The sequence below is a fragment of the Calidris pugnax genome, unplaced genomic scaffold (genome assembly GCF_001431845.1).
Source record: "Calidris pugnax isolate Ruff unplaced genomic scaffold, ASM143184v1 scaffold9, whole genome shotgun sequence".
Lineage (NCBI taxonomy): Eukaryota > Metazoa > Chordata > Aves > Charadriiformes > Scolopacidae > Calidris > Calidris pugnax.
This window is the reverse complement of record NW_015090778.1, coordinates 1157221-1175427: the sequence shown is the minus strand read 5'-3', so window position 1 is coordinate 1175427 and position 18207 is coordinate 1157221. Positions and strand designations below refer to the sequence as shown.

General features: G+C 45.1%; 1 protein-coding gene across 3 annotated transcripts in view; it reads right to left on the bottom strand.

Moving 5' to 3' along the window:
• Positions 1-18207, bottom strand: part of RHBDL3 (rhomboid, veinlet-like 3 (Drosophila)) — a 66862-nt gene that overhangs the window by 16233 nt on the left and 32422 nt on the right. For 2 of the 3 annotated variants that reach the window (XM_014954135.1, XM_014954119.1), the window contains 3 exons: positions 12002-12160; positions 1527-1751; positions 668-816 (listed from right to left, as the gene is read on the bottom strand). In XM_014954135.1, coding sequence (XP_014809621.1) covers positions 668-816; positions 1527-1751; positions 12002-12160 — 533 coding nt within the window. The remainder of the gene's footprint in view (positions 1-667; positions 817-1526; positions 1752-12001; positions 12161-18207) is intronic. The other variant, XM_014954127.1, reaches the window with a different exon arrangement.

The window sequence follows — 18207 nt, the reverse complement described above, 5'->3', positions numbered from 1 at the left end:
TACACACCTCCCATAGGATGAAGGAGGATTCGTTTTACTGTGCACCTTCATTTTGCATTTTGTGTTAGATGGACCTTTCTCTGTCCATCTGGTCAGTCGAGATTGTCAACTCTTCAGGAACACTGGTGTTTGCACAGTGCGTACAAAATGGGAGTTCAATCTTGACTCGAGCTTCTAGGCCTTATCTCAGTCCCTACAGAAGGGACAACATACTAAGTGATGACATACCATAGGCACATGGAATTAATTGACTTTTCCAACCTCAACTAGGAAGTTTAGCAAGAACATACTATGCAGTTTTTAAATACCAGTCCAGCATCTTTGCAGACCTGTTCTACCACATGCACAGCTCCTTTAGAGGGTCACTGGGCTTCCACCTGGTGAGTTTTAGGAAGCACACACAGGCAAGTGCACAGTAAGAGAAAGGTGTGGTCCCAGCACTGCTGGGGAGAACAACAGCATCTATTAAGTTCCTTATGTTGCCTTCAGAGAATTGCAAGGGTTTGCCCCTCATTGCCCAACACTCTACAACAGCTTCAGATTTTTATAAGCAATTTATAATTGATTTTTTTAAATTAATTTCTGAGCTGATTCTCTCGCTTCTTCTTCCTCCCTCTCTCTGGGGAACCTGAACTGTGGAGAATCTCTGCAGTTTGTAAGTACTCACCCTGCATGCATGAATATGTAGGTTAGGTACCTCCAAGCCTGAGCACGGAGCTGAGGATGGTAAAGTAATGCGTTCTTCAGGTATAAGGGATGTGTGACTTGCAGCACAAATCTGTCTAATACCACTCCATTGTAAAGAAAAAAGGCAACCTAGAAGAGCAGGAAGATTCCTTGGTTAGCAAATGCTTACTCTCACTGAAAAGCACTTTGTAGCTCAAAATCATGAAGAAAAAGTCAAATACACAATAATTCTTCTCCCATTTGACACCTTCACACAGCATGAAAGTTCCCTGTTTCAAGAGACCTGCAACACATCGGTATAACTCTGTGTGTAGTTTCTGTAACACACCAGCCACTGAGTCAGAGGAACTCAGTACCATATTGATCAGTGCCAAAGTATATGTGCTTATTCCAGCACATTACTCAGCAACTGTGCAAAGATCTCATTTGGACAACAGATGAGCAGGTCAGAATATTTAATTCAGTTTCTCTTGCCTCCTTTTTCATTTCATTCACAAAACAGAGGTAACGTATAGGCATTTTTCATCCAATTCCATTATTTGAACTACCAGTTTCCCTAGAACTACCCAGATTTTAACTCCCCAGAAAGTTTTGCTATAGTTTCCCAAATTCTGTAGTTTCATATACAAATTGTTTCAATGACTAATAACCACACCTGGAGACAGACAGGATCACAGTCTCCACTTACACAGACATATACAGATAAGCCAAAATGGCTATCAGCTTCATGCTTGTCCTTGTCTAAGTTTAAACGAGTTCCACTAGCCCTTGATCACGTTCCAGCAAAGCCTTTGGCAGTGTGGGGTGGGCTCCCAGAGAAGGGAAATTAAGGTACTTGCCTCTACAATAGTGATGGTAATCATGAACCAGGGAGGAGGGCAGCAGGTATAGCTGTCGTAGTACCACTTGCGGTCTATCTCTCGAGGCAGGGTCTCGTATGCAACGTGCCGGATCAGCCTCTGCGAAAGGCTCAGCCCCGTTTCCTCCAGCAGCGCCTTGCTGCACAGCCGCCTGTTCCCCTGCAGGATGGCTTGGCGGAAACTATTTGACCTTTTGTTGCTCATCTGGGTAAAAAAGAAAAGGAAGAAACCATGAGGAGAAGAAACCATCCAAGACACGGCGCAACCATCCAGGGAGATTAGTGCCAGATTGGTAGCAGCAGATCCAGGCAGGCTGGGCAACCGCAACCAAGTTGGAGCCCTAGCAACACAAGTCTCAAGATGATCATGGGGTGACCTACATGGGGTGGGAGGAAAAACAGGACCAGGATCTGCTATTACGATGCCAATAAATGAGGTCAGGGCAGAACACCAGGAAGGCAGAGCAGAGGCTGCTGATGCACCTGGCTGAGCCCTCTGGCCCATTCTCCAGCCTTCTATCCACTGTCTTCACCATCAGTTATCCCAATCCATATTCTGTATCCTCCTTCCCTCAGGTCCCCAGGCTCTATCACTCTTCCCTACACCTGTCATCGCTCAGGGCAGAAAAATTCTTCAATGTAGCAGCAGTACATCCACAGCATCTAACTCTTCTGTTCCAGTCCTTGTTGACAGGATTATCTCTAGGCAAAGAAAATTACCCCTTGTGTAAAACAAAACCACACAAGCAACAGCAACAAAACAATGAACTAAACTGGTGTACAGGCTTAGCCACAGTAAACTTGCAAGAGGAATGGATTTCTTCTTTTAAAACAATTTTCCTCAGAGGGGGCAGGTTTCAAGATGGCACAGGCTTTGGAGGATACAGCTAATTTGTATATGTATTATCATCTTACATGCATAGAATTAGCTCTCTATCTTTTTGAGCATACACTTTCCCAATTTGGATGCATAATTAAAGCATTTGCATTTGCAAATTAGGCAGATGGAATTTTATGCCTAGCCTGCTTGGGGCGGGGGGGGGGGGAAGAAAAAAAATTAGGTCTGAAAGAGCTTGCTCCAAGATTTGGATAATTGCTAATTAGCCCTGATGTCAAACAAACCTGCTGCATTAGAGTCACTGTCTGTACTGACTGAATCTTTGGCAGGAAGGCTGAAAAGGCTGATTACGCATAAAGACCACTGTAGGGGGACCTTTTACAGTAAAAGGCAGCAAAGTGAATGTGACAGCCTGGTCCTTCTTCTGAAAGAGCTGCTAACTGAACTCAGAAAGTACCAGCATCAGAACCAAATAAGAGACGACGTTCAACAGTGTTGGCTTCCAGTTGTCTTGGATCACACTGGTTTCGGCTAATATCCCAAAGACAGGAATGCCCAGAGCTTGTGCTCTCAGTGCCCAAGCAGCCGGGTAATTGTTCCAAGCTGGACCAAGCAGCTTAAAACACAGTAATCACTGCAGGGAGCCACCTCCTGTTAATCACTAGAGGAAGGCAAAGGGGCCATCTGAGGTCATGGCACTGCGACCCATTCTCCCAGCAGATCCCGTCCCTTCCCAGCCCTCCCTTTGCAGCCTGTCCCTCCAACGCAGAAATTCACCAATGTGAGAGACACTGGCAGGCAATCGCTCTATTTCAAGTTTTTTTAAACTGGGGAAAAAAAATGTCGTTGTTGCTCTTTTTGTGTTATTTTAGTGAGAAAAAGGTTTACCCTAAAATCTCTTTCTCCTTTGCTCTCTCTTTCCTTCACTCATTCATAACACGCTTGTAAAATAACACTTCTGGCAAAGAAGCAGAAAAGGCAAAGAAGGGAAAAAAAAAATCAGTCCACAAAAATCTTTCTCCCAGTCTTCTCAAGTCTATCATCCAAAAGCTTTTACCTAAAACTAGGGAACAGGAGGAAAAAAAAATTTTTGGTGATCTTCTGTTGCATTAAGAAAGTCCACTCATATTGAAAGACAATATTTTGATAGAGAAACATCCAGGAGGTGTAAATCTTTCCTTAGCATTTGTGAGATGCTTTGGTAGGTGACAGACACACCTCTGTTTCAAAAGGCAGCCAGGTAATAGCCTCACCATGTCCACAGAAGAAAGCTTCCCTTGGGTTAGTTCAGAGCACTCTGTCGCAGACGTACTGTGCATGCTCCCTTGCAGAGTTCATTCTGTTCTCTCTGGCTTCACTCTTCTTGTGGCCGAGAATGAATTCCAACTGAAACTGTAAATTTGCCTGCTACAGATGAAGATACCAGACAGTTGTCTGAAGCTGCTGAGACGCTTATTCTAATTACAGTGATATGTGTGATTTTCCTGCCTACCACAAAACGGTCAGTGCATTTCCCTGCAGTGGAAAATATAACCATTTCCAGAGTCAACCAAAGAAAATCATCTTTGCAGCTCAGCATCAAGAAGTGCTGACCACCCTCAGCAGATGATCGCCTCATGGCTGCAGAGACTGGTGAGAGAGATGGGCAGGAAACTCCAAAGGCTGCCAACACTCATGTCTGGGCTAGGCTCGTAACAGAAACTTCCTTGCATTTTTTCAGCAGAGAATCCTACCGCAGGCACCACTGAACCCATCTGTTATTGCTGAGCACAGCAAAAAGGGTCTTGCTGAGTTTAATCACCTGAATTTAGCACAGCCTGTCAGTCCAGTGTCCTGCTCTGCATTACTGCTAATGCTGCCCAAAGAGCTCAAAAGCAGCCAGGGCAGTGCAAGTTCATCAGCATGATGTTTCTGAAGGTGTTCTTCAACATACTAAAAATGAAACAGAAGGGAAAGATTGTCTTAGTTTTGTTAAGAGCAAGATATTGCAGGATCACTGTGGAAATCACACCTCAGATGAACAAAGCCTCCTGGAGCAGTGGGAAGCTAGACCTCACAACACTATGTGACTTGCCCAAGGCCATAGCCTACAGTTAGAAGAATCCAGGCTGCACTGCTTTCAAGCCCTTCTGTCAGCAGAAAGCTCTGCCTTCCTCCCCCAAGAGAGGAAAATAAAACATGGGACCTTCCACACCCCACATAGAAGCTAAAATGGAAGCTCACAACAATGCGATTTCCTCCAAGAAATGATAAAAGACAGTTGTAGCTTTGTTCTCTCAACTACCTGTTCTCACACCCCATTATTTTTACAAGGTGTTCCATATTGGTTCTATATTCTGGCCACATGTGGATAATAAAATGCCAAGAGTTACTTAAACTGGTAATGATAGGAAAGCAGTAAACATTGATATTACAAGAGCAAGGGAAGCCCTTGGGCAAAATGATGATAGCTCCCTGAGGAGCACGTGACTGCTGGAGAAAGACCTTGTATGCCTCAACACACAACAGGGTTATTTCTATACACTATGAAGCACTACCCATTGGTAGCCTCTCTGAAAAACAGGTATGGATGTATCACATCAACTGCACTTGTAAGTAGCAAGCACAGCCTCTTCCTCCTAGTTGATTTTTGGTAGCCCTCCCCAGATATTGAGAGATAGGCACAGATAAACTTGCAAATGGATTAAGAGTTTCTAGCATTTGTCAATATAAACCAAAGCAAATGACTGAGAAATCATTTATGGCTAATTCAGATATGAGGTCATGGGATCAAAGTGTTCAGAGATAGAAACAAGCTTTGAAGTCAACTTCATAGGTGGCCGGAATCCTGTCCCAAGATATAGGTAGGATCTACTGGGTATGCAAATTCATCAGCTCTTAGCAAAGATGCAGCAAGAAAACTGCCTGCAAATGAAATGGAGCAGATCACAAACTGCTACAGTCTTGCAGAACATATGGAGATATCCAGCACCAAGAGAAGAGTATTCTTCCCAGATTGCCATATACCAGCAGACTCTTTGGAAGGAACAATACTGGCAAGGAGCAAGATACTCCCTACATTCACCAGCAACAGTAGGTGCTGGGTCAATGGGGACCAGGTTTCAATTTACCCAGAAAGTGAAAAGCCTTTAGTACCCATAATTACAACTCTAACTCTTGAGAGCTCTTAGCACTAACTAAACCTCCTGCCATCTCAGGCAGGAATATAACATTTGTCAGGCTTCCTTTAGAGTATTTAGAGGTCCAGGTTCCCTCTAAATGCTAAAGCCTTGGCGTGGTTTCACACCCTGATGAGGCAGGGACATGGAGTGTCAGAAGCACACTATGTGTGCTCAAAAGCCCTCACAATCAACTAAGATGTGGATGACCGGATGTACTGAGCACCTGTTAAAATTAGGCCTCTCAGTAAGAGAACATCCTGCTGGTTCCCATCTGCAATCATTGCCCATCACACCAATGAGGAAATGAGCTCCAGAGGCAGCAGAGCTGACTGTCAGGGCTCAAGCAAACACAACAGTCCTGGGCCTACTCACATAAACCCCAGGCCTTTGGATCATGCTTTTAATCTCAAGCTGGAAGGTGATGGGCAAAAGGAGAGATAGAGGATTTAAGCCACTACCTCTGCTCTCACCAGCTCTTGATGAGAAGCCTATTTTGTTCCTCAGACTGACTTTGGAAGACTCAAATCTTCCCAAACAGAGAGTCTTCCATATGGTCATGATTTGCTGACTTGACTTCAGAATTACATAATATTGGTATTTATGAGCCAAGTATTTAATCATCAGCTGAAAGAACACTGGGCCCATTGTTGGCCTGCACATTATTATAGCTCCAGAAGCTCAGGGCAGCCCACCCCACTACTCTTCATGCCATTGATCTGGGACTTCTTTAATGAGCGTGATATTAAAGCTGCAGGCAGATGGGTACCACAAACTGTATGTGGGGAATGAAGGTAGTGGTAGGGAACAACACATTCCCTTAGTCCTTCATGCCTGCAAAAAGTTATTATGCAGAGAGAAAGAAATTTCCCTTGCAAAACAGCCAAGCTGACATGACTGGTAACCATGTACTGCCACCTCTGCCCTTTGGTATTACCATACTGAAACAAAACAAGGCTTAGTGCTACAGCTCTGCTCAAAGGATAGGCTTAATACATCTGCCAGAAAGGAAAAAAAAAAAATTCATACTTAGATCTGAACCTGTCTTCAACATTGAAAAAATGCCAAAATTTAGAATAAGAGTCCTTACCATCCTGTGGGGGACAGTGCCAAACTTTGGTAAAGTGCAAAGCCCTGCTTTTGCTCAAAACACATGCCAATCTAAAACCAGCCTCAAATAATCTGCAACTTGCAATGGAAACTGTCCATTCCCACTGGCAGACCAATTTCTCTGGGTTTCTTCACTATCTGTACTACTGCTGCTGCCCCAGATAATCAATAGCCAAGTCATGTAGTATTTCCCCATCTGCAGTTTCATGGCTTGTGTGGGGCACAGAACTCTTTTTACTTTTATTCAGGCTCACTCAGGAGGTTTTGAAAAACATAGATTTCTGCCCATTACGTATTGGCGTTTTTGAGGCTGGCCTACAGCTATTTTTAAACACATACAACACTGTGACAGGCAATGCATTCAGCTCTCCAGCTCTGATCTTCCAAGACACAGAACACTAAATCAGAAGTTAGCACAAGCTTTTTAAAAGCCTCTATCAGCTCCAGTTTTATAACCCACTTTACTTACAAATGCAGCCTTTCCAATCAATTCTGCTTTCAAGATTCACATTTATTTCCTTCCCTCACTCCACACTTCACCAAAATGCTAATGTGGGTAAAGACTGCTTCTCCCAAAACGCATAGCTCAGCATCACGTTCATCTGTCACAGATGTTCGCATCCTCTGAGCCAACCTGGAAGCACTTTCCCAAACAGTATCAATTGGAAAAAAAGCAAATACCAACATCCTGATTTGCTCTGACCAAGCAGTAGCTTACTCTAGGGATTCAAGTAAAGTTAGAGGCAGGAGAGATCAAATAAATTATTCTGGTCATTACAAGGGTATTCCCTGCTTAAGGTTTTGTCTGGACTCCTATTAAATGTGCCAGGCTTAGACCTTCCAGCATTTCCATCAGAAAAGGTAAACCACATTTAGATTTCAAGGTTAATTGCAAGAGCACTGCTTGCAGGACAAGACTAACATTTCAGTTCAAATAACATTGTCAAAACACAGAAAGTTTGAAAGGTCAACCTCCCCCACCACCTGTTCTATTTTTCATTGGTGCTGGGAAGGATTCTACAACTGAAATGACTCCAGATTTAATTTTCTGTAGCGAAATTTTTTTTAAAGTATCTTTATAACATTTCCCACTCACATGCGTATTTCAGATACACACACAATTAAAACTACCATTTAGGTTGACATTGTGCTTCTCAAGTTTTAACTGCACATGATTGAAAACAGCTGAGGAATCATGGTTAAGGATGGAAATTTCAGTGCTAAATTCCACTTAACTGGCATAATGATTATTTGCCAGACTAGTTCACTTGGCAGAAATTTCTCTCTTCTCCTGCTATGTGTAGCCAGTATCTAATGGACTCAGATCAATGTACAAGCTGACCACAATCCAAAAGCAGCCCTCACATCCCAGTTACTAACTTTTAAGATTCTCACTTGGCCCTCTGACCGCTTTCCCCCCTCCCCCCTCAGGAGAGACACATGGCTCTTGGAACATCAAAAATCACCATTTTTCTCCAAAATGGGAAGGAAAACAACATGAAGGCACTGTGAGGTAACTTTGTCAGGAGGGCTATCCTGCTTCTGGAAACAGTCCCTGGAGTAAGAACTTTGCACCTCCATAAGGGCTTTAACGCTTTGAGAGGTAAGAGATGGACAAGGACACAATCATGTGACTACTCTCATCTATCTCTTGAAAAAACCTCCTTACTCATAATAGCATAATATTAGATCAAATACTGAAGTAAGAGATTTTCAAACCTTTTTAAATTAAATATTTATTATTATACCTCTGAATAAAAGCCAAAAAGAGAGCTCAGGAATCCTATGCTTTCAGCCAAGACAGAGAATCAAAGACAGAGGGAGCACATAAAGGGGTGTTCCACGGGAAGCTGAAGGACATCCCAGAGGGCTCCAGATGGGAGTCCTCTTGATGTTTGGCAGACCTGTTCAAAAACACATCTAATTGGAAGCAGGGGGGAAGAAAAGCAGCTATAAAACCTGCAGCTTTGCCTGCAACAAACCTTTCCAGAATAGCAACAGTGAGAACAAAATAACAGAACACCAGACAAGACCGCTAGAACTGAGGCTGTTCTGCAATAGCCCTTTAAGCTTAAAACACTCATTAGAAAGTGAACAAGGATTTAGCAAGAAGAGGAGATACTCATTTGGGCAAACTTTTGTCTTGCTTGGGGATCCCCCCGAGAGTTGCAGATTTAGGCTTTACTGCTTATCTTTCCAGTGACTCAGGTAATAAAGAATTATATGCAGTTCTTGCAAAGCCTTGTTCACCTAAGCCTTCTCTGCAGGCTGTCAGCTGGTTCAGCAAAGGACATGCAAAGACAATTTATAGCTACTTTATGACCGCACTACAAAGTACTTTTAAGTGCCATTAAAAAAAACTCCGAGCACAGCATGGTTTAAAGGACCTCTCTCACCGCCCCACAAACAAGAATACAGTATGTGAATTCTTAAAAGCTCACCTCTACAAAGATAATAAAGCCCTCCTGGTGCTGCCACATACACACTCACAAAGCCAAAAGATAAAATTCAATGTTTTCTCCTTTGAAAAAGTTATCTTTTTTCCTAGCTACAGCTTTGCTTTCACTGTTTCCTCTCATTTCAGTTCAAGCCAGGTTGAAGGATGTATCCCAAGTAAAACTTACCATTGCAAGCACTGAAACAGCAAAAGCAAGAGTTACCTTTCAAAGCAGAAAGTACAGCCCTGAAAAACCTACGGGCATGCACAGTGTTCCCACAAGGGATAGAACCAAGCCTTGCTTTTATCACTGAAGTGGCTAATAAGAACAAGTGACTTCCAGCAATGCATTATTGAAAACTGTTCTCTTGATATCCAGTGGTTAAACCCTACTTTCTGCTGGATTCTGTGAGACAGCGCATGTTTGTACTGGCTTTGGCTGGGATAGAGTTAATTTTTTTCATAGGACCTTGAGCAGGCAGCTCATCAGCTCCTTCCATCCCCATCCTTGGAAAGAAACAGAAAGAGCTGTTTGTAAGAGACACACAGAGGAGTCCCCTTCCTTCCACACCTCTGCTTTGCCAACTGCTCTGTAATGCACCTCTGATATCCAGCCCCACTCCTCCCTTCAAGGCCTCTCCAGTGGCCAGAGCCTTATTAATGCAATTTTACCTCCTGCACAAAGTTTCAGGAGCTTGGGCACATTTGGGAGGCCGTGAGATTCTCTGATCATGTCCAAGTACTTGTTCATGAATATTGATGGAGAAAAGGAAACCCCCCCACACAGAGGCACACTTGTAAAACCTCTGTGGATCTAGTGAAAGGTCAGCCCTTCCCTTCCCCACAGCCAGCACCATCATTTTTGGGTGCAGATCAATTCTTGCTAAGCTACTGAAACAGTCAAATTAACCCGAGCAAAAAGCAGAGATGGCTGATGATCATCAAGCACAAGCATGTACTTAAACAGCACCACACATAGTTTCCAGGATTGACAGCTATAAAGTGAAGAATATCACTAATTTCACAGTGATTCTGTGTCAACAGGATCAGGAAGTTTCCTCTCCATCAGGAAGTTCAAAAAGCAGGTTTGGGAGCAGGAGACTAGGGAAAAGAGAAGGAGCCCTAAAAAGTTTGCACGTTGGAAATCAATAGCAACTAGAGGAGGAATGAGAAGAGGGATGCCATTTGTAAATAGTTTAATGTTCTGGCATTTGCAATGCCTATTGATTAGGAAGTGCAAAAAATGCAGATGAGGATAGAGGGACTGATGACAGAAGAATCAATGGCTTCTTTACAGGAGTCATTCAATAATAGTGAAGGAAATTGGCCATTTTGCAGAAATCACATCAGGTGGGTGTGAGCTGGCACAATCTCCCATTCCCCAGAGGAGGAGGATGTCCAAGCCTTTCACCTCCCTCCTGCCCCTCATTAGCTTGTGCTGCTCCCAAGCACAGTGGAGCGAGGAGAGAGGGAAAACCTCAGTTCTATTCCCGAGCTTGTTGCCAACATGTTGGCTGGCCCTAGGCCATCATTTCTGTACAAGAAATGAGATAATGCCTCTTCCCACTACCTAAGTGTTGTGCAGCTCAATTAGTGAATGCTTGCATGGTACTTTGAATATACCAAGCTGTAGAACAAGCAGCTGTTACTATAAATACACTGCTGATCACAGAGTACATTGACCACACTGTTTATTAAGCTGGAGCTGAGGAAAACCTCACACTCACTGTGATCTATTTAATAGTTGCTACATTTATTTTACCGTGTACCTAAATACGTGCAAGGGGCTAACAAGACAGCTTGGTTAGATACAGCAGATTTATGTCATTGAATCACAGTAACTTCACACTGACAACAGCCTGACTGAGGTTGTGACCTGGATCCTTGATAGCTGTGCCCTGTTAGCGTACTTTTCTGATCAATGTGAAAACAGGACATACGGAAGACACTTTCTTTCTAAACCAAGAACACATGTAGGAGTGACCATGACAAACAGAGGGATCAAATCCCCATCTTGACAGCAGGAACACACAGAGACACAATTTATTATCCTCTGCATCAAGAACACATCAAGCTTTCCAGTGAAACCTTAGAGACATCACTGACTTTCATTGCTCACTGACTTTGTCACCCAAATTTCTCTTATTGCTGCACTAAATCTGCTGGGACTCAGGTGCGGAATGACAGAGCAAGAACAGGGAAAAGCCTCTGGAATGGCCACTGTTCAAGATATCCATCTTGCAAACAATGTGTCTAGGCCATCCTAGGCATCTAACAACATATGTCTACATCTGTGTTGGCTCGCCAAACTGCCTTGATGAGAAAGAGAGATCCCTTCACTAATTGACTAATTAGTACAGATAGAGAGGCATCCAGATCATGACTCATGCCGTCTGAGACATCTCACCTGGGATAAAATGAACATGACCTAGAAACACTTTATCCCTGTTGCTGTTGATGCCTACAGCAGTGCAATATGATTCCACCCAGCAAGTCAACACAACGTTATCTATATATTTTTGTCTGGAAGTGGTGAAATCTCTAGATAAAATAGGAGACATCCAGTCTGGCAAACTGCTGCTTGCAAACAAATGGCTCCTTGTGACAGCTAATGAGAGCAAAAGCCTCTAAACTCACAGCAGCCATTGCTTCATGTTCCTCTTACAACAACTCCCACTGTTTATCCCCATGCAGACTTGCTTTTTGGAAAAATCAGCAGCAACTTGACTCTTAGCTTGAGAGTTCAATCACCACTGAATATTTCAGCAAGGCCACGCGGAGTGTGATGCAGGGACACAGCAAACACTGGCCTTGATAGAGGGAGGGAGGGAGAGAGAGAGACCGTCCCCCTCAACAGCCAACGTTTTAAGTGGAGCCAAGGACTGACAGGCCCTGCCAGCCAGAGCACTTACCAGGTTGACGAAGTCCTGGTAGCAGATCCTCCCCTCGGAGTTGCTGTCCGCCAGGGCCAGCAGGACCTCCAACTTGTGGGGGTCCAGCTCTGATCCGTGTCTCTGGAGAAGGGAGCGAAACTTCTCAGTGCTGATGTAGCCGGTGTTGTCAGGATCAAACTGGGATAGGAGGGGAAGTGCCAGAATTAATCACTCCATGTTAAACACAACTCTGCCCTCCTAGGCATTCATCACCCACTGCAGACCCACAGGGACCCCAGGGGCTGCTCTAGGTTTTGGGACACATTGCCCTGCTACTACATTTCCAGCTTCCTTTCAGTGCCCAGGGACTACAAAGCACCCTGCTGCAGAGAGGGAAAAACCCAGGCATCATCATCCACACCTTCACCTTGTCTCCACCCAAGCTTCTGCTAAGTCAGCTCCCTTCACTTTCCTTCCCTCTGCATCATCATTTCTTTTGGCTATTTTTTATATCTCTCTCTATCTGGACTAGGTAGGAAGCCAGAGATGCAGTCTGTGAGATAAACCATACTGAAAACAGTTTTACTCCTGTATTTCCTAACACAATTGCAACACAGGAATACGCCATCCCTCCTCAAGCTCTTTCTGTGCTCAGTGTTTCTGACAGTCACCTTTCTAGATCACCTCTACAGATGCCTTCAAAATGGGAAATGCTTTCACTGCTGAAGAGCTCTGTATTTTATGATGGATTGGAAGGAAGGTCTTTGGACAGGGAGCAAAGCAGACAAACGTTACATCAAAATAAGAATGACAAGTCAGTCACACGACATTTTCAGAACGTAAACCAGAGTCATTAGAAGAAAAGTCCCAGGTGAGATTTGGAGTGAATCGCACTCTGACCTCTGACCAAAAACATCACCATTTTCCTTCACACTAAGTGGTTCATCTCCTAAAAATGCCACTGATCGAAAGGAGACAGCTTTGCAAGTCTGCTCAAACTGACAACTGCTTCCAGTGACCTCCAGCCTACACCAAGCTCCCCAGGGCACCCTGCGAGGGGCTGCCAGCTCACAGACGGGCACAGCCCCAGCCCCAACAGAGCCAGTGCTGGCACCGCGCCGAGCACGTTTCTTTTGTGCTTTGAAAACTAGTGGACACAAGCTGCCAGACCAGCCTGCACTAGCTGTGGTGCAGTCTGGTCTCTGCCAGCTCTCTGTTGCTGGGAGCTTTGCCTTTGATTTCCCAAACTTGGCTGTGAGGACCCTGGTGCTCACTGGCCTCCTTTTGTAGATAATGATATCAAGCTTGTTGGCTGGATTGAATGGCTGTCAGGGGGCACGGTGGTCAGGAGGGAGTCTTTTCATGGAAACATTTGGGACATAAAAGGCCTTGGCAGAGCCAAAAAGGTCCTGACAATCCTCATTCTTTCCTAACGGAGAACAAAAGCTGAACAGGCGCCCAGCCTTCAATCAGACACGGCGGAGTAAAGTCTCCCTTGGCAAGGGAAGGGGTGAGAAGGGGGATGTGGCAGAGGATGCAGCCTGCCAGCAGCAGGGCTGGCACTGCTCTGAAGCAAGCGGAGCAGCTTTAAACAGACTGGCCTCAGGCACGGGCAGCTTGTTGAGAGGACGCAGTACGCACGTGCAAGGATCTGGCTTCATCTCCTTCCATCCCAAGCACCTTTGTCCTGCTGCTCCTGGGGTCTCTGGAGCAGGGCTGGTCGTCTATTTTGTCAAGGCAGCAGCCCCTCTGTGAGAAGCTGCTGGGCCAAGTGGATTACACAAAACAAGACAAACCAAGTGACCTATGGACAGCCAGAGCTGGGCACTCTTCCCCCACCCTCTGCCAAGGGTTGTTCTGTCCTTGCGAGGTGGCCTGGATGTACCTTCCTGACAGCTGGCACCCAGAGCCAAAGGTGGATTTCATCAGCTGTTTACCGTTCAACAAGGGCTTAATATTAATCCCTGGAGAAGTTTAGCTCCCCTACTCCAGTCAGCCCACACTGATACTTTGAGTTAACAGATCAAATTTTAAAACCAACCCCAAAATCAGGGCCATTCCACTCAGACTCAGCTCTGATGCTTTTTGATTCTTGCTGGGACTCCTAAGCCTGTCTCAGTGTGCAGGACCCAACCCCAGAGGCACAGATACCCAGGAAATGAAGTATTATTAGCATAATACCTGAGATGACCTTTCTCAAGGGGAATTTGCAGAAGCTGGGAGATGAGTCATTCAGCGAATGGATCTAACACCTGCAATCCTATGGATACTGCTGTGTTCATCCTTGTTTCCTGAAAATATTTGACCTAACCAACGTCTTACTTAACTGCACCACTTTAACTATATCTTGACATTTAAGATGTCAGAACCTATCTTGTCTAGGACAAATCCATTTGCTTCTTGAAGGCTTAAATGCCTCCCTACTTTAAGGGCCAGGGTCAGCAACTGAAGCGTGGAACTCTCCCCCCTTGCTGTGTGCTCACTGTTTGACTTTGTAGGAAAGACCAATGGTCACAGCAGTGGGGAACATGGCTATTCCTTCAAAGGGCAGAAGAGATACAGAGCTGAAGCACACAGGCTCTCAAAGCACCAAAGAGCTGCTCCAGATCACAAACCACTTTTCCCAGACTGTTCTGCTTTAAAGCATTCCGAAAAGAAACATTTTGTAACCAAGAACAGAAATTACACAACTGCTTCAGAGCTTCAAACCAGCCCACAAGGACATAGGGATGACTCCAGACTCACTAGCGTTAGAACAGATAACGATCCTGTCACTCAAGATGGTACTGTCCATACCTGTTACTGGCCACTTGTTTTCCGAACGGACAGCCGGCTGAAGCCTGTCTGGTGGCTCTGAATGAGCCTCTGCTCCAAGGATGCTTCTCTCTCACACCAATAGGCACCAGCATTCCTCCTTCAGCTCACTGTCTTGCTGCTTGCCCCACCGAAATCACAGCAGTGGCAGAAGGTAGCTAGTATTTTCAGTGCTAGGGAGCCTGTTCTCCTCTTTCACGTTACTACGTATAATTTTCTTTTTGGCACTAAGTTAATGATACTAATTAGAAATAGATTTGAATTAAAACGGTGGATCTGAACAGCATGAAAGAGGTGAACAATGAACAACTGGTATCTGAGCTGAAAAGGCCTGCCTCAGAGCAGAACTAGATTGCTGCTTCCACAACCTGGAGCAGAATGTTTTACTGTAAACTCCAGCTGTAAGGGAGGTCTCTTATTTATGTTTAAACATATTTTTTTTCAGCATATAAAAATCTCATCTGTCACCACAGCACTCAAAATCCACCCCAACACTTCAAATTGCCTCAAATTGACTGTTTCTGATATCGCAGCTAGCCACAAAAATCAAGGGGTTGAGCCGGTCCTGCAGAACACGTGTCCCCGCACACGGCAAAAACGTGCAATGGCACACTCAAAACACTTGGGTCCATCAATTATAAAAGCGGCAACTGACCTTTGCTAGTCGCTTCATGCATTTATCCATGATGATCTCGTTAAGGGCCAGTTGTGCCACCAGCCCAGCCGAGCACCTTTGTCTCACCGAGAGGACAGACGATGACTGGCAGCCACCAGCACCGCTGCGCTGAGCCCCAGGTCCAGCCCCACAGGGAGTGCTCCCCCGACAAAGCCCCCCAGCAGCCAAGTCAGAGCAGTGGCTTCCTTCACTGTAGTTACTTCTGCCTCTGCCCATCTACTTGGGCAGACAAGCACAACACAACCAGTGCAGGGATAAGGAAGGCCATTTGCCCCCCCTCACCCTTCCCCCAAACAATAGGACACTAACGGCAATTTCATGCAAGGTTTCCTCTGCATTTCAATGACAATCACTCTTAACTCCCTTGATCCTCGACCAGGCTCTTAAGCAAAAATGTAAATATGTTAATGACCGTAGCAGCCATCTGACCCAGGATCTTAATTCCCTGGCCCAAAACAAGCTTTTTCTTTTCCTATTTCTTCCTTATTTTAGAGCAGACACTCCATAAACTGAAAGCCACACAGCAAAACTCTATGACAAAAATAAGGGGAGAGGGCCCTGGAAATTCTGATGGAAATAGGAAATATGGTTGAGAAAAGAAAATGAAATCTCAAATTGTTCCTTCTCTTTAATTAAAGACATATCAGCCACGGCTGAGTGAGCAAGTAGGGTGGAGGCTGGTGCTGCAGACAGACAATGGGTATCTTGGGAAAACACAGACATTTCACATAGCGCAGCCAGCTGCTCCTCTCCCCCATGGCAAACAGCCCTCTGGGGCATCAGAGCAGCTGGAGAGTCAACAGCTGAACTGGGCACAACGTGAGGATCCTTGGCTGGCTTTATGATTGCAGATCTGTCGCAGGAACAGAGAGTCTGCTACCACCCAAGGTTTCCCCATTGAGGGGCTTTGTCTTGGCATGAAGAAGAGGTATCACCCAAGCCATAAGTTGTCTTTGCAATGGGCAAGGCTCCAAGCAACTTCATCTAATTTGGAAGTGGTCTTTGAGTTAGATCAGTCCCTACAAACCTGAATTGTTCTACAGTATCTTCACTTCTGTGAGAGGCTGGCCTGGCAGTCAGGCCTCCTGGCACTGACCCCAGCTCTGGTCCAGACTAGGAGGCAGATTCTGAAAATAGATTGCCCTGAGCTTTAGATTCCCCTCCTATTATATGGAACAGACAACTCCTGCCTAATTTCCCACCAGAAGGGAGCTATCAATAGTAGACCTGCTTCTTGTTCACATCTAGGCCCTTTCCGTTGGAAAGGGGGAGTCAATCATGTGCAAAATCTGTTCATCTCCAAGGGTTTCAAAATCACTCTGAGCTTTGCTGGATTTTAACTCAGGCCATTAGATGGCACAGTCTCTGCAATCTAGGGTTGCTAACAAGCTTTGAAAACAACCAGACTATCTCCAGGCTCAAGGGCCATGCTGTAGTTGAATCAAGAGTCTCCAAGTCAACGCATGGAATTGACAGACTCCAAGTTGAAGCTGTGAAAAGACATTTAAGACAGTCATTGAGTCATTGAAACCCTCCCCATGATAGTAACACATCTTACCAGAGCCCATTATCTACCTTTCTACAGTCTCTGGGGTCATGCTGTGAGTTGGTGAGAGGGGTTTTTTCATTTGTTAAAAAAAAAAAACCCAACCAAAAAACCAACAAAAAACCCAACCACAACAACACAACAATGTGGCAACAGTGTATGTAGCATTTGCCGCTTTGATGAAGATTAAAGGAACGACAAGGCAGAAGATGAAAGTCTCCTTTATAATCCAAATGAGAGGGCAAAAAGCAGGGGCTGTTTTAACATGAGTTTCATCACTGCCTGGTGGTGATGATCTATCGAGCAGCTTAATGACCCTGCTCTCTCTTCCAGTAGTGGGAGGTGCACATGGGAGTAGAAAGTGTGATCCAGAAGAGAAGGCGGCCAGTCAAAGGTACGTGCATATACCTGCACCATGAAATCCAGCTTCTGACCATCAAAAGTCACCTAATCCGGGTTGGCTGAACATGTGTGGTAAAACATCAGTAGTGGCTCCAGTGATGCACGCTCTCTTCCCCTGTAAATAATGAATTTACCCACCACTGCCCAGACAATGTGCAGTGATCAAGGGCTGTCCAGCAGTACTTCTAGCGCATGTTAGATTGCTTTGACCTGAGGTGAACCCAAGAGCTGGAAACATCACCCAGTTCTCAAGAGCCAGATTGCATTTAAGCAGGGAGGATATACCCTCACTAACTCACCACGCGTAGCCCCCAGATGGACCCATTCCCTTGGAAAGCTGCTGCCAGAGAGCACAGAGCTACCACAGAGCTACCTCAGCATCCACCCAGGTGAGGAGGCGTTGGCAGAGCAGATGGCCCATCACCTGGATTCTGGTAAGTGTCTCTGCATGCAGCTCATGGCAAAGTGGAGATTGAGGGAGCTGTTATAAGAATCCTTTTTCCTTGAAGAGCAGAGTAGCCTGAAGGACCAGGCCCATCAGCTAGCTGACCAATCTGTAGAGGCATTTCTGTTCTAATTTATTTCTCCTACTGTTTTAGGCGCAAAGACAAGGAAGGGACCTACATTACTACCATCTGTTATTACCTTCTGCAAAAGCACTTCATCTAAACAGACACTGGAAGCACAGATTCAACATGAAGGGGAGAATAAAAAGAATCAGGAGTGCATGACTGCTCAGTTGTTAGGCAGACAGGAGAGAGGGCTTGGGACCTGGTATTGCCAAGATTTCTGGAGTGAGCCCAGACG